This window comes from Hylobates moloch, unplaced genomic scaffold (assembly GCF_009828535.3).
Source record: "Hylobates moloch isolate HMO894 unplaced genomic scaffold, HMol_V3 SCAFFOLD_13, whole genome shotgun sequence".
NCBI lineage: Eukaryota > Metazoa > Chordata > Mammalia > Primates > Hylobatidae > Hylobates > Hylobates moloch.
In genome coordinates, this window is record NW_026652288.1 from 8,337,668 (window position 1) to 8,354,322 (window position 16,655).

Here is a 16,655-nt window from a genome sequence, read left to right on the forward strand (position 1 = left end):
GAATGGCGTGAACCCAGGAGGCGGAGCTTGCAGTGAGCCGAGAACGCCACACTCCACCTACGCGGGGACAGAGAGAGACTCCCCCGCCTAAAAAAAAAAAAAAAAAATGACACAGCAGCTATAAAGCACCTAAAGAGGCCAGGCACGGAATAACTGGTATGGTACCTATTGGTATGGTACCTATTCCACGCCTGGCCTCTTTAGGTGCTTTACAGCCGCTGTGTCATTAACCCATCTGATAATCTGGTAAGGTAACTTTAATAAAATATTGAGAACTCGATAACTCCCTGCATTTCCCTTCTACCTTTCGTACCAACAAGGCAAGAACCACATTTCACTCTCAGCTGTCATATCCATCTTTGCCTCAGTTACTGACATCATTATCTTCTCTCCCTAAACTTTCACTGCAACGTACTTAAATTCTTTTTGGAAATATATAAGATACCAGTGGTTCCCTGTATCTTCCTATAAAAATAAGGACACCACCCATTGCACTTAGTTTTGAGAACAAATATAAGATTATACAGGTTGAACTACTGTAAAATTATAATGTGCTATTAAGTGAAAAATAGTAAAATGCTGTGGCTTCTTAAAAATTCAGACCGTCTGTACTTCAAAAACCATCATCAGCTAAGTAATAAATATTTTATATATCACAGCAGATCGTTTTCTTCCTTTCTTCTACTGTTAAAATCAACTTTTAAAGGGGCTGAACATTTTACAGAATTAGCCAGAAATGACCTCTCTTCACCTTATGCTTTAACCAGATGCCAAGCTCAAGAGCTAAGTAATAATTAAGGATCACATCTTGTTAAACTTCTGTCATGCACAGATAGCATGTCTGAAAATAATCACATTTTAAAAAATAAATTTAAAAATATTATTCTGAAAAGTATAACTTCTAACACCTGATAATAGTTTTAAAACCATACGCTGTCCCTCCTAAAGTCCTATCTAAAGGAAACAACTGTCTCAGAAGTTCCAAAACGTTGATATATTAAAGAGTAATGAGTTATTTGCAACAATATGTCAGAATTTTAAACTCCGAAATAAACGAAAAATGATGACTAAGAATATTCTAAGAGGTATATTGTAACACCTGGGTTTTAAAACATTCTTGAGGGTCATTTCAATGCCTAACCCCAAATTCTAAAAACATTATTATAATATCATTTCACACATAAAAATACAAGATTTCACACATATCTATGATTATAAATAAGATTTCAGCTAATTAAGAACATATAAAAATGTCCATACCATATCACGGTGCTCCAAGTTAACCCCACATTTCAGTAGTTCCTCTACGATGTGCACATGCCCTTCTTTCGATGCGGATATAAGTGCTGTCCAATTATCCTTGAACGTATATTTTAAAAGTTATCATTTTCAAACCAAAAATAACACTTCAAAGTAAGGAAAACTAAATTTGAACTTACATACCAAATGATCATACCAAGTTGACATGCTGTGACCCATGCTAACTAAACTACTCTGAAGTCATACTGAAGCTCTCTTAAGATTCTATCTGTCCACCTGCATCACTAAGAATGGGGTAAACATGGTTTTACAACTGCTTGTTCAGTCTTCTCACTGAACTTCTAATCATATACTGTGCTTTTTAAAAGTGAGAAAAGATGATCATCAAAACCTCAAAGCTAATCCTCATGGCTAGCCACCATTACTATAATATAAATTGGAATTAAAGAGACCGTAATCAGATTTAAAAGCACATTCACAGGCTACCAGACTACAGAGATCTCACATGATGTGTTTAGAAACCATGTGATAAAGAACTATTCTCTTTTATTTTTTAATTCCTAACTGTAACATAATTCAAATGATCATTCAATTAAGAAACAAAATAGATGTAGCTGTGTGACCCTCAAAAGCAATTCCAAAAATACAGGGAGAATAAAAGGAAATGTAACCTTGTGGAATGTTGATTTACCCCTCAGAATTGTTATCAGAAGGGACCATATATTCCTGGCCATTATCACATGCAATGATATTTATACTAAGTTACCATTATGGGGAGTTACTTAACATGATTCATATGTGGATATCTTCTAGGCGGACATTTAACTATATGTATACGTGCTCTCTATTCAGCCAGTCTCATCCATATAAAAAAACCCAAAGAGCTGAGATCCTTCATTGAAAGTAAAAATTTCTGTCCTGTATTACTCCTTCTAAAAAAAACTGATATAGCCCAGTAGGCAAAGTTGAAATATATGTAAAAGTTTTAATTATTACTTTTGAATCACTTCTGAAAAACAAAAAAATAGTTAAGAAAAGAGGAAGTAAATGATGAGTAAATTATTTTAATATATACCAAATCTTCCAGATTGCAGTTAGCTCCATTCTTAATTAATTCCTTCACTATTTCCAGATTGCCTTGTTCGGCAGCTATCATCAGTGGAGTCTGGCCACACTAGAGAATATAAAAGACACAGGGAACTTATCAAGATACTGTACTTTTACTAAAACATCACAGTTAAATATACCACACATTTTCATGAATGTATGTTAAGCATTGTTTAGTTGTGTTTACTATATTTGATTTAGAAACAGCTTTGAACTTTAAGTTTCAGTTTACTAATAACTTAAAAGTCAAAGAAAAAATAAAACATAATTTTTCTTCCCACAGTATTAATAATCTGTTTTTGGCACTGCAAATTCATTTAAAGTAAGTAAATATGAATAATACTAGGATTTGGAATGCAATTACTGAAATATACATAAAATTTCAGAATACTTATGGTAACCAAATTCTCTAACAATACAGGTAGAATATGATCTAGAATGTGTTTTTAATTATATATATATGTTTTGTCTGAGATAGGACCAGAAGAAGTAAAATAATAAACAAAAACAACCAGGTGCTATGTATAATACACATATGTAGTTTTTAAAGCCTTCTCTTAGAAACTTAGTTCATTAAACTAAATAAAGCTCCTACTGCTGAAATCAAGTGTCCCAGCCTTCGTGTTAAGAATGAGTCACAGGAGTACAGAGACGATGCTCCCTCAGCCCTGGGGACAAGGGCAGGGCTCAGGCAGCTGGGTGCCTGGACAAATCACCCCTAACAGCAAGCCTCATCTACTACAAGTGCAGTACAAAAGTTATCATTTTCTGTAAGTGCCATGACAGGAAACAGATCGGCAAGTACCAGGTTAGGCTGGGCGCAGTGGCTCAAGCCTGTAATCCCAGCACTTTGGGGGGCCAAGGTGGACGGATCACATGAGGTCAGGAGTTTGAGACCAGCCTGACGAACCTGGTGAAACCCCGTCTCTACTAAAAATACAAAAAATTAGCCAGACGTGGTAGCACACGCCTGTAATCCCAGCTACTTGGGAGGCTGAGACATGAGAATTGCTGGAACCTAGGAGGCAAAGGTTGCAGTGAGCTGAGATTGCACCACTGCACTCCAGCCTGGGTGACAGAGCAAGACTTGTCTCAAAAAAAAAATTAAAATTAAAATTTTTCAAAAAAGGAAGTACCAGGTTAAGGAGTGATGATACTAAAGGTACTAAGACACATTAAGGCATGTGAGAAAAATGTACACCAAAAATTAAGTTTAATTATGCAAACACTTAAACACCTACTTACTACATGTATATTAGTATGGGGAGAAATATCTATGATTTCTTTTAAATGCCCACCTGACATTATTCCTCTGCTTAAAACCCTTCAATGTTTTCCCATAGTTCTTTTGGATAAGAACCAACATCCTCACCCAAGCTGACACAAACCCTGAGTGACGCACAGCAAGGCATGCCTGGCTCTCAACCCAGTCTGTGCCACCCCCAGCCTCAACGTGCCCTCCTGCTCATTCCCACCTCCTTACTGATCCCCTATAATTTCCTATACTAATCCTTGTTTGTAACCACATTTTTATTGTGTGATTAACAACTGATTATTGTCTGTCTCCCCTAAAGGCTGGGAAACATGTCTGTTTTGCTTATGGGTTTAAAACTATATACCCAGTGTGAGGGACAGTGACTGCCACACAGGTACCCAAATATTTGCTGAGTAAACGAGTGAGCAAAGTCTCAAAGAATTTAAAAATCCATTAGGCACAACATCCAAATAAGCAAATAGTTATAATGATTAGCAAAATACAACAGATGCTATTATAAGAATAATACAAGTAAGGATTTAAACACAAACACTGGTTTACAGTTCAAATATCGGTCACATTAAATACAGACATTCCTACGTAAGTAAGGATGGCTAAATTATATGTGGTAGCCACATGTCATCCAACCAGGGTCATCAGGGAATGACGTATTACACATAAATAGATTTTCTGGGTGAAACAATTTATCTTCTCAACATTAAAGCTGATTATATCTTTTATGATAATCATCATTCTAAAAAGCTATGCACGTACTGCTACTTGTTAAACAGATTACGTTAAACGTTATGTTTATAATTCTGAGTCATAACTACCAACATCAATTACTATGCCATGCATGCCTCTGTCAGCTCTAGGTTCTTTGGTATACATTCTATAGAACTGTTCTCCCTTCTAATCTACTGGGATAAAAAGTCAGGTATCAAAGTCATTGGTAGAATATATAAATTAAAGCAACAAACTCTAAATCCACAGTCCTGAGAATACATCAATTTTACATCACAGTTTTCAAAATTATAATTCCAAAGACTCAGGGAAGTCTTCTGTTTACTCTCTGGGTCACAGTTACATTTCAGATGTTCACATAGATAAGTGTTTCTAGATAATGAGAGAAAAACATAATATAATTGTTTTAATAATATAAATGTTATAAATATATAACATAATATAAATGTTATAAACACATATAACACAAGTAGGAAAAATGGTATAAATTTGATAGCCTAGAAACATGCCAAATGAAAGACTTGAATTGTCATTATTTTCTCTTACAGAAACTATTAGCTGCCTACCCAGTATCTAGAAAGACACGGCTTGTTGGGTGTGGCAATTAGCTCAGCCGAAAAAAAAAACACCCAGTGTTCAGCCTCACTTGCAGCTGGAAATAATCCCCCAGCGGTGCCCTGGCTAGCTCTCCCAGGAAAGCTCTGTACTAATTCAGCTGGTCTGTGCCTTTTCCTTCTTCTTGCCCGATACTGAGACACAGTGCTGGAGCTTTTGCTACATGACTGATGTGATGCAATAGGCACACAGTGAGGACTGGCCAGAAAGAAAGGAGCCTGGGTTCTTGAGGATATCCTGAAGCCATCATATCAGCCTTGAAATGGCTCATCTAGCTTGTCATAATGTGAGAAAAACAAAACCTTCATTTGTCTAAATCACTGTTTTGAGAGCTGTTCCATGCAGTACAAAGCAATTCTTAACTGATGCACCTTTTGTAGCTACACTATCCAAAAAGATAATGACTTTCAGGAAAGGCTGCCATAAAGTTTTACAGGATCCCCAAAAATAGAACAACTGTTATTTTAAAAGTTGGGCCTGAAAACAAAGCCTATCTTTGGATTCTCCTAGTTCTTGCTTAACCAGTCCAGTAACTACAGTTGTAGGGATAGAGTAACTTATGTCATGAAAACTTTCATTTTCTACTTGAAAATGAATCAATAAAGATCCTTTCCATACCTGACCCCACACATCCCAGGAAATTCCATGCCTATCTCCTTCCAGAAAACACAGGATTACATAATCCACATAATCCCTGCTCTACTACTCACAGTGACCTCAAGCCAAAACACACCAAAAACGAAACAGAACACTATGCACCTACTGAAATACCGGACTTTATCTCAGCTTCCCAGAAGACTACAATGCAAAAACAGCTACTATTCAAGCATCTTTTTGCTCTTCCCAATTTCTAGGTGCCCATTTGTACTTATTTAAGTGTATGAGACCTAAATAACCACTGGTTTTTTTAAAGCAGTCCTTCTGGAGGGTTTCTACTTCTTCCAATAACTATAGTGAAACTAAAACATTTTGAAATCCTCCTTTGAAATTTCCTTTAAAGCCTATTTACAGGCCAGGCACAGTGACTCTCATGCCTGTAATCCCAGCATTTTGGGAGGTTGAGGCAGGTGGATCACTTGAGCCCAGGAGTTGTAGAATGGCCTGGGCAACATTGTGAAACTTCATCTCTACAAAAAAAAAAATTTTTTTAATGAGCCAGGCGTGGTAGCACACGCCTGTAGACCTGCTACTCAGGTGGCTGAGATGGGAGGATTGCTTAAGGCCAGCAGGTCAAGGCTGCAGTGAGCTGGATCATGCCACTACACTCCAGCCTGGGCAACAGAGCAAGGCCCTGTCTCAAAAAAAAATAAAATAAAATAAAGTTTACTCATAAACATATAGCAAAATCTATTTTTTAAAGTCTCAGTTCATTTTCTTAAATGGGAGAAAAATTACCAGCCTCAACATTATTCCCTTATACCAAGGAGAGCTGAGAGTGAGTGTTTGTTCCTTTCAAAAATAAAAACTCTTCGCTACTCTACAAAGGACAAAGATTTGTTGCCATCATTGAGAATATTCATAGGCCAAAGATTTATCTAGTTTATAAATAAAGCAATAAAAAGAAACTAGAATTCACTGTTTGTGGCCAATTATGTGCTAATAAGCACAGTATCAGGCAATTTTAGCCCTTTTTAAATTTGTTTCTTTTATATTTTTTAGAGATAAGGTCTCAGTCTACTGCCCAGGCTGCAGTGTAATGGTGCAGTCATAGCTCACTGCAGCCTTGAACTCCTGGGGTCAAGCAATCCTCCCACCTCAGCCTCCCAAGTAGCTAGGTCTAAAAGGTGCCACATCTGGCTAATATTCTTTAGAAGTAGGGTCTCACTACAGTGCCCAGGCTGGTCTCAAACTCCTAGGCTCAAGAGATTCAGCCTCTCAAAGTGCTGGGATTACAGGCATGAGCCACCGCATACAGCCTACCCACATTATTTTAATTGATCTAATACTTAAGAATCTTTCTCAAAACTGATAACCAAACACATTAACATGAAGTTACATAAATATGTTTTAAAACAAGAAAAAAGAGGAAAAAAATACAACTTTTTGTAATTCTATAAAAATTACATTTTATCAGAAGTTGTAAAAGCAAAATGCTAAAAAAGAAAATACCAACTTTTACACTGACCCGTAACTGAAAAAGCCTAGGTGGTTTCAAATTATCACTTTAAAACTCCAATTTAAATTGATACAATATTAAACCGGATATGTTGATTAATATCCATTAAATGCTTATCTCGCATGATGCTAAATTAAGCTCTATGCCACTGCGCTTTACTCCTTATAGCAATAAGATTAATTTTACGCTTATTGATGTGCTATTTTTTCCTTCCAAGTGAAGCTGTTTTCTTAACATTCCCTAGACAAGTGTCTCTAAAGTAAAATTTAATGTTTTCAAACTATCATATGGTTATTCCAAATATGCTAACATATGCTAACAAAATGACTACTTCTGTAATCATTTTATAACAACCTCCAATTATAAATGTTATATCTTATCTATGTATAACAATTTTTGACTATTCATAACCATAGAAGTGGGTAATGATGTTAACTAATGAAAATATATTTTGTTCAATACAGAAACATTGAAAATATAGGCATTATCATTAAATAAACTTTATTCTGAAGACTCAAAAAAAAAAAACATAGAGCTTAACCAGATTATAATTTGTTTAAAGTCAAATAGCTCAAAGTTCAAATATGGTCTCTACCAAATAATATCTTGGATAGGAAACTGAGGAGTTCAGTCACTTACCCATAAATAAATATAAATAACAGTATTATTCTTTATACAGCTGCTATGCAAGTTAAATGAGCTAAGATATAGAAAATATATATCAGAATATTTGCATAAGTATTCAATAAAAACATTAGCTATTATTCAATAGCTAATGAAAATGAATGAAAACGTTCAATAAAAACATTAGCTATTATTGTAATAACATTTTTATATCAACATTTCCTTAATGACTGAGTTAACATTAAATGAAATCAGGTACCACAGGTCAGAAAAAGTAATAATAAAGTAATTACTAAGTCAATTCAGCAGCTTTAAAAACATTTATACGTCAGGCATGATGCCTCATGCCTGTAATCCCAGGACTTTAGGAGGTCAAAGCAGGCAGATAGATTGAGTCCAGGAGTTGGAGACCAGCCTGGGCAACATGGCAAAACCCCATCTCGACTAAAATACAAAAAATTAGCCAGGTATGGTGGTGCACACCTGTGTCCCAGCTACTCGGGGGGCTGAAGCAGGAGGATCACTTCAGCCTGGGAGGTCAAGGATGCAGTGATCCCTGATTCTGCCACTACACTCCAGCCTAGGCAATGGAGTGAGACCCTGTCTAAAAACAAAAAACAAAAGCAAAAACATGTATAATATTTACACACCCATGTTTATAGCAGCATTATTCACAATAGCCAAGGGATGGAAGCAACCCAAATTTCTAGCCACAGATGAATAGATCAAGAAAATGTGCTACGTACATACAATGAAATATTATTCAGCCTTAAAAAGGAAGGAAACCCTGTTACGTGCTATAACGTGGATGAACCTTGAGGATATTATGCTAACTGAAATAAGCCAGTCACAAAAAGACAAACAGTATATAAGTCCAATTACATGAGGTGTCTAAATAGTCATATTCATACAAATAGAAAGTAAAATGGTCACTGCCAGGGTTTAGGGAGAGGGGAAAAGGGAGAGCTGCTGTTTAATAGACAGAATTTTGATTTTGCAAGATAAAAAAGTTCTGGTAGACCAGACGCAGTGGTCACACCTGTAATCGCAGCACTTTAGGAGGCCGAGCTGGGCGAATCACTTGAGGTCAGGAGTTCGAGACCAGCCTGACCAACATGGTGAAACCCCATCTCTACTAAAAATATAAAAAATTAGCCGGGTGTGGTGGCGCACGACTGTAGTCCAAGTTACTCAGGAGGCTGAGGCACGAGAATCGCTTGAACGCAGTGGGCAGAGGTTGCAGTGAGCTGAGATCACACCACTTCACACCAACCTGGGTGACAGAGTGAGACTCCGTCTCAAAAAAAAAAAAGAAAAAAAAGAAAAAGTTCTGGAATCTATTGCCCAACAATGGAGAAATACTTAATACTCCTAAACTGTATCCTTAAAAATGGTTAAGATGGTAAAGACAGTAAATTTTATGTTATGTGTTTATCACAATAAGAAAATTTATAAATAAAACTTTTTATATGTCTACACAAGATGTATATGTAAGCAAATATATACAAACACATAAGTGTATATACATACACATACACATATAGTGTAAAATAAAAAACCACTCCTTATTCATCTTATCTACTGGCAAGAAATATTATACTCTTGAAAACACATACAGTTCTAAGAGACAGGGTTGTTTTCCTTAAGTTTTGTAAAATAAACACATACCCTGATACTTACAATATTTATAAAAAACTGTATTAGCACCTAAAATGTCCTGTCAAATAATAATAGCTTGACTTGCCGGACGCGGTGGCTCACGACTGTAATCCCAGCACTCTGGGAGGCATCATGAGGTCAGGAGACCATCCTGGCTAACATGGTGAAACCCCATCTCTACTAAAAATACAAAAAAAAAAAAAAATTAGCCAAGTGTGGTGGCGGGCGCCTGTAGTCCCAACTACTTGGGAGGCTGAGGCAGGAGAATGGCATGAACCCGGGAGGCAGGGCTTGCAGGGAGCCAAGATCCTGCCACTGTACTCCAACCTGGGCGACAGAGCGAGACTCCATCTCAAAATAAAATAAAATAAAATAATAGTTTGGCTTTTCATAATGAACTAAGATCCACATTTTTTAACTCATAACATTGAGGAGAAATATCTCATCTGAGTTAATGTTTATTAGTGTGTTACTAAATATGATACATAACCTATTTAACTCTCTAATAAAGATGTAGAGTTTTTATAATCCCAAAGTGTGTGGGACAAACAATGGAGGAAGATAGTTGGGGCTCATTAAAGAAAGTATTTCAGGCCAGGCGGGGTGGCTCACGATTATAATCCCAGCACTTTGGGAGGCCGAGGCGGGCGGATCACCTGAGGTTGGGAGTTCGAGACCAGCCTGGCCAACATGGAGAAACCCCGTCTCTACTAAAACTACAAAATTAGCCAAGCATGATGGCACATGCCTATAATCCCAGCTACTAGGGAGGCTAAAGCAGGAGAATCGCTTGAACCTGGGAGGCGGAGGTTGTGGTGAGCCGAGATTGTGCCATTGCACTCCAGCCTGGGCAACAAGAGTGAAACTCCATCTCAAAAAAAAAAAAAAAGAAAGAAAGTATTTCAACAATCCCTGATTTTGTCTGGTTAATCAAGATCAGGTCCAGATGATCTCTAAAGTTTCATAGAAGTACTTGATTTCAGTAACCAAGCTTCCTGAATATTACTTATTCCATCAGGGGAAAAAAATCAATAAATCTAAATTCAATAGTCAATCACTTATATAAGTTAAAATGTACTCCAAAAACATGGAATTTGAAGTACTTTTAACTATAAGACATTATATCATAAGTACAGTGCAATATTACTAAGGGTTAGAACTACCTATTTCTTACACACTTCTATCCTGTACATAGTAGGTAGTCAACAAATATTTGCGAAAGAATGTAATTTTGCAAACTTGGTCTTACCTCATTTCTCTCATCTACATCTTTGCATTTTTCAAGAAGAGCTTTCAGAGCAGGAATGTTTTCTTCCTCTACATAATTTATTACGCTCTGTGATATCAAAACTGACATTTTCACAGAAAGCTGCAGTTAACTTTATTTGAATACCTGTTAAATTAGACAAAATACACATAATTTATAATTAGAAAAAAATTAAGTTACTATTAAATACAATATCCTTCTTAACATTAACCTCATGCAAGGACACCTCCAGTGGCAGAAGTGAAGACACGACTTCCCACGGCTTCCATAGCTCAGGTGTCAAAAAGCTGCCATGATGTCTCTTAGGTTCACACTCACCTCCATCTTAACTTATCCAAACACCAAACTCCAGATCCATCCCCAAACCCTCCTCATCACCACTCCAAAATGCTTCCCTGCTCCTCCTGCTGTCACCATCCCAGTAAACGGCAGCTCCAGGTCCATTCTTCCAAGGCCAAAAATGTTGGAATTGTTCATGACTTACCTCTTCCTCTTACACCCTACACTCAATCTATTAGCAAATCCTTTTGGCTCTACCTGTAAAATACATTTCACATCTGACTACTACTCACCACTTCCATCACTGCCACCCTGGACAAGCCACCATGACTCACCTGCATCACTGTCATTGCTTCCTAACTGGCCACCCTGCCTCCACTTTACCTGGAAGAGTGAATTTTAAATGGTCTCACTGCAAATAAATAATTAAGTATGTGAGGTGATGAATATGTTAATTAGCCTGATTTGATCATTCCACAATGGATACATGTATCAAAACATCACATTGTACCCCATAAATATATATAATTTGTCAATTAAAATTACATTACTTTTTTAAAACTTTAACATATATCAGAATCACCTGAAGAGGTTCCTGGGCCCCTCCGTCAGAGATTCTGACTCAGCAGGTCTGAGTGGGGCCCCTTACTCTGCATCTTTATCCAGCTCCCTGTGACGCTGACACCACTGGAGGAACCACAATGTGGGTAGTACTAAGTCAGAGCATGCCCTCTTTTATTCGAAGCCCTCTAAGGGCTTCTCAGGGTGCTGAAAGTAAAATCAAATGTTTTTACCTTGGCCAAGATGACTCTAAGTGGCGAGCTTCTCCCCTGTGTTACACCTGTGACTGTAGCTCCTACCACTCCCTCTCACCCTCCTGGCTGCCTGGCCATGCTGAGCACTGTCCCACCTCACCAGGCCTCTGTGCTACTTTTCTGTCTGCCTAAAATTCTCTTCCACAGGACACGCACATGGCTCACCCCCTGACCTCCGTCAGGTCACCTGGTTAGGAAGTCTCACCAGATGCGGGATGTCAGGGTACCGACCCCACACAGGCTTCACTGTCGCCCTGCACTCTCAACCCTTTGTCCTGCTTTCACCGCTCTCCATAGCACTTGCCACCATCCAAAAAATGACATATTGTTTGCTTATTGTCTGTCTACCATAATTACACTTCAAGTTCCAAAAGAGTAGAAATTTTATTATATTCAATTGGACATCCAAATGCAAATAAATAAACAAACCTCAATCCATACTTTGTAGCACATACAGGATGCTAACTCAAAATTGACCTAAATATAATGTCTGAAAGTACAAAACTTCTAGAAGAAAATATAGATGACCTTAGTGACCTTAGATTAAGAAAGATTTGATATAACACTAAAAGCATGGTGCATAAAAAAAGAAAACTGATCAACCAGAGTTCGTCAAAATTGAAAACTTTCGCTGTTATGAAATTATTTGGGACTGGTGAATCCTCTTTTCCTTCCTTTTCCTCCATCCTTAAACAGGATTGTCTATAAGTGATATCCCATGCCCATTCCCCAACTCTATGTTGGAGCAGGTAACTTGATTCTTGTGTTTCCCAGGTGGAAAGGAATCATGCCTCCGGATGGACTACACCCAGAGCCCCTCATACCTGATTTAGATGATGAGATTTAAATGAGACTGTGGACTTTGGGTTGATGCTGAAATGAACTGAGACTTTTGGGGAGACTTTGGGATGGAGAGAATATGTTTTGAGACAGGAAGGAAATCTATCTCTGGGGGCCAGAGGGCAGAAACTATCGCACTATATGATTCTACTTATATAGCATTCTGGAAAAGGAAAACTGCAGGGGCAGAAAACAGATCGGAGCTGCCAGGGTCTAAGGCAGGGGAATGAGATGGCTACAAAAGAGTACAAGAGAATTTGGCGAGTTAATGGCTGTTCTACATCTTGACTGTGGTGGCAGATACACAATAATTCATTTGTCAAAATCAGAACTGTCCATTGAAAAGGGTGAATGTTATTATATGTAAATTATAAATCAGTATACCTTACTTTTAAGGAGTATACATTCAGAGCAACTTGAATTTATACTCTTGGGTTGAAAAAATATTATTTTAAAAAATGATGTTATTTGATCCCATAGTTTCACTTCTAGGAATTATTCTAAAAACATGAGAAACATGAACAGAATTTTAAGATTTTAAGTAAACAATTTTATCCATAAGAACAAAAATCTTAGAAATGGATATTATACAAATTATAAAAATTCACAAAATAGGATAATATACAGTCATCAAAATGTCTCAAAAAATGTGTTACAGAAAAATGCTCATGATAGAAGAAGTGAGGTAAAAGATTAAGAGCTATATATACAGCATCTCAGCTATTTTAAATACATACATTTTTAAATACTGGAAATAAAAAAAGAACAAATAGTGATGGGCATTAGTGTAATTTTTATTTTCTTTAAAACCTTTATCTCCTACATATCTGGAATGTGATGCTTCTATCATTAGAAAGCAGTGAGGGTTTGTATTAGCAGTCATCACCAACACCCACCTTCATTTATTCCCACTCCTTCTAGGATCAGGCCTAAGGCCTCAGGAAGGCTTGCAGGATCTGGCTCTCCCTCTATACCAGGCCCAGCTCACCCCACAGCCCAGCCAAGCAGAAGAACTCAAATTCACCACACTCCCCCAGTGCTGCTCCACACTCCCGCCTATGCTCAATGTGCTCCTTCCATGTAGAACACCATTCTCATCTCTACTCTACCAAGACATCCATCTCCCTCTGAGTCACACAGCTACCATTTTTCATCCAGTTTACCCCCTAAAGTGTTAGATTACCCAACCCCACACTCAGTGCCTTAGTTTAGGCCTTCACCATCTATACTAATCAAGACCCCTAAGGGTGCAAGAGACTAACTTAAACTAGCTTAAGCAAAACAGAAAAATGTATTTGAAGGATACTGGTTTATTTCCCATAACCACACTACAGGAAGAGTGGGTGCCACTGGACCCCAAATGCCAGGAGGATTCTCTTTCTCTACTGGCTTAATCTACTTTCATTCTAGACCAACTACTTCTACACAAAGGGAAATATGGCTTCCCACAGCCATCCAGCCTCAAATCAGATCGTTTATTTATTTATTTTTTGAGACAAGGTCTCACTCTATCACTCAGCCTGGAGTGCAGTAGCACGATCATGGCTCACTGCAGCCTTGACCTCTAGGGCTCAAGCGATCCTCCCACCTTGGCCTCCTGAGTAGTTGGGACTACAGGTGCACACCACCATGCCCAGCTAATTTTTCTATTTTTTGTAGAAATGAGGTTTCACCATGTTGCCCAGGCTGGTCTCAAACTCCTGGGCTCAAGTGATGCGCCTGTCTCTGCCTCCCAAAGTGTTGGGATTACAGGCGTGAGCCACCGCACCTGGCCTAAATCAGTCTCTAACACCAGAGAAAGCAGGCTATTCTTTGTTCCCAGATCCAACAGTCCCAGAAAAGGGCTGTGACTGCCCAGGCTGGATCTGTTGCACACCCAGAACCAAGCAACTAGAGACACAAAGTTGGGAGGGGGTAACAAGGTCACACTGTTTCCAGAAAAGAGTAAACAGTTGTGATCTAGGCATCAATCCTAAAAACATCTACTACACCATCTCTCACCCAGATCAATGTGACAGGCTAGCAACTTTTGCCTCCTCTCTCCAGTCCTGCCCCCTGCAATCCATTTGCCACACTGAAGCAAGAGTGACCTACAATACATTTCTCCTAAAACCAAGGTTGGGAGGACAGATGACAGCTTTACTACTTACAAGTTATTCAAGAAACTTACGCCTTCTAAGGCTTTTAAAGCCATTGTAAAGATGCAAATACGCAATTCCTGAGGAAAGCTTTGCTCTCCACTGAGCAGAGCGAAAACTCAGTAAGTTCAATTCTTGATTATGATGAGGGCATGCAGATCCTTCACAATCTGGCCCCATCTTACCATTCCAGACTCATCTCTTCCTCCCCTCCTCAGCCCCATCCCTCCCACCCTCTACGCAGTCACATCTACACTTCCAGCTCTAGCCAGACTGATCTACTTGCAGCTCCTTCACTGCCCCACACTTTGTTCTTTCCAGACCTTTACACTTAATGCCCCCTCTGCTGAAAAAGTCCATTCTCGACGTATATACGCCTGGACAGCTCCTACCCATCCTTAAGAACATGGCTCTAACAGATCTTCTGGAAGCCTTCATTGACTGGCTGCTTACCCCAAGCTGGGCCAGGCCCTGGGCTCCTCCACACCTGTGTATACATCTAGTTGTAGACTGCTCACATCACACTCAACTCTCCTCTCCATTTTACTTACTCTCTCCACATCTCCCTTAGACTAGAAGTTCTTGCAGCAGGATCTGCTTTATATCTAGCACAATGCCTACACAACAGGAGGTGAAAGAGAAAAGCAGCCCCTGACTGTCGGGAACTGACCTGGCACACACAGCCAGACTTGGTGTTCTAACATAAATGCAACAATTTCAAAGAATGCCAACATCAAACAAGGTCACTCTGTCACCAGGATATGAAGACAAAAATAAGACTATTCTGGAATCATATCTGAACACAGACAAAAACATGAACATCACCCAAACCACAAAATGCCCAAACATCTTCCCTTCCTGGCTAATATGAAGGATTGCTGCTTCTTTATCAATTACAGCTTGAGCCTTACTCCATACCTCTTGCCTTTTCGTTAAGATTTTAAATATTCAATTGCAGAATTCCCACTCCTCCTTATTCCTGAAGCACCCAAGACTGAGCAAAGCTTTGCTTCCTTGAACTCTTCTCCAAATCACCTAACATCGTCTCGAATCTCCTAAGTCCTTTCTAACAATCTCTTACAGAGACCCCCAACGTTCCCTAGGACATGCATTCTCCTTCATTGCAGGGAGTTAATAAGACCAACTTTGTTCAACTAGAGGTATGGTCCTGGCAGTCTTTGACTAGAGGGCACTGACAGTGTTTAATAAATTTCACTGAATAATTGATTATTAAATGTCATAAGATGTTTGTAAGCACATATGTAAGTACCTAGAAATTACAAAATAAAATTAGAACATTAAATCCACATCTGTTGATACACACAATAGTAAAACCAATGACACATTGTCATGTTAAAGAGTATGTGTGTAGTATAAGTCTATTTGATAAAATAAATAAGGCCCCCATATATGTATCTATCCAGTGTGCACACATGAACAAAAAGAAAAGTGTGGAAGGACACACACCTGGCTGTAAAATTCGTTATCTTACCATGTAGGACTAAAAGGAGATGATTAGCTTTGCCTTTACGCGTCTCTGTGCTATATTGTTTTACTTGATATAGTAAGTCTACGTTCATTTTCATAAGGAAAAAAAATGTTTCATCACAGGAGGAAAACTGCAGCTTCTCATCTTTCACATTTCAGTTTCAATGTTCACTTCCAAAAGCCCTTTCGGCTTAAAACGAAGCTGTCTAGTGGCCAAAAGTATGGACCCTAGAGCCAGACTGCCTTGGTTTGACTCCTGACTTTACTACTGACCATTACATCATCTCAGGCTAGTTTCTTTTTTTCTTTAATTTTTTAACTAATACATAATAATTGTACATATTTATGGGGTATGTGTAATATTTGGATTACATGCATAGGATGTGTGATGATCAAATCAGAGTATTTAGGATATCCATCACCTCAAACATTTATCATTTCTTGGTGC

At 38.3% G+C, this 16,655-nt stretch overlaps 1 protein-coding gene across 14 annotated transcripts in view; it reads right to left on the reverse strand.

Annotated features, from left to right (window-relative positions):
- The window catches only part of KIDINS220 (kinase D interacting substrate 220), a 125,454-nt gene that overhangs the window by 102,407 nt on the left and 6,392 nt on the right, over positions 1–16,655 (reverse strand). For all 14 annotated transcript variants that reach the window (XM_032172160.1, XM_032172162.2, XM_032172158.1 and 11 more), the window contains exons 2-4: positions 10,630–10,773; positions 2,336–2,434; positions 1,261–1,359 (exon numbers count right to left, since the gene is read on the reverse strand). In XM_032172160.1, the coding sequence (XP_032028051.1) occupies positions 1,261–1,359; positions 2,336–2,434; positions 10,630–10,737 (306 nt within the window). In that variant the 5' untranslated portion in view covers positions 10,738–10,773. The remainder of the gene's footprint in view (positions 1–1,260; positions 1,360–2,335; positions 2,435–10,629; positions 10,774–16,655) is intronic.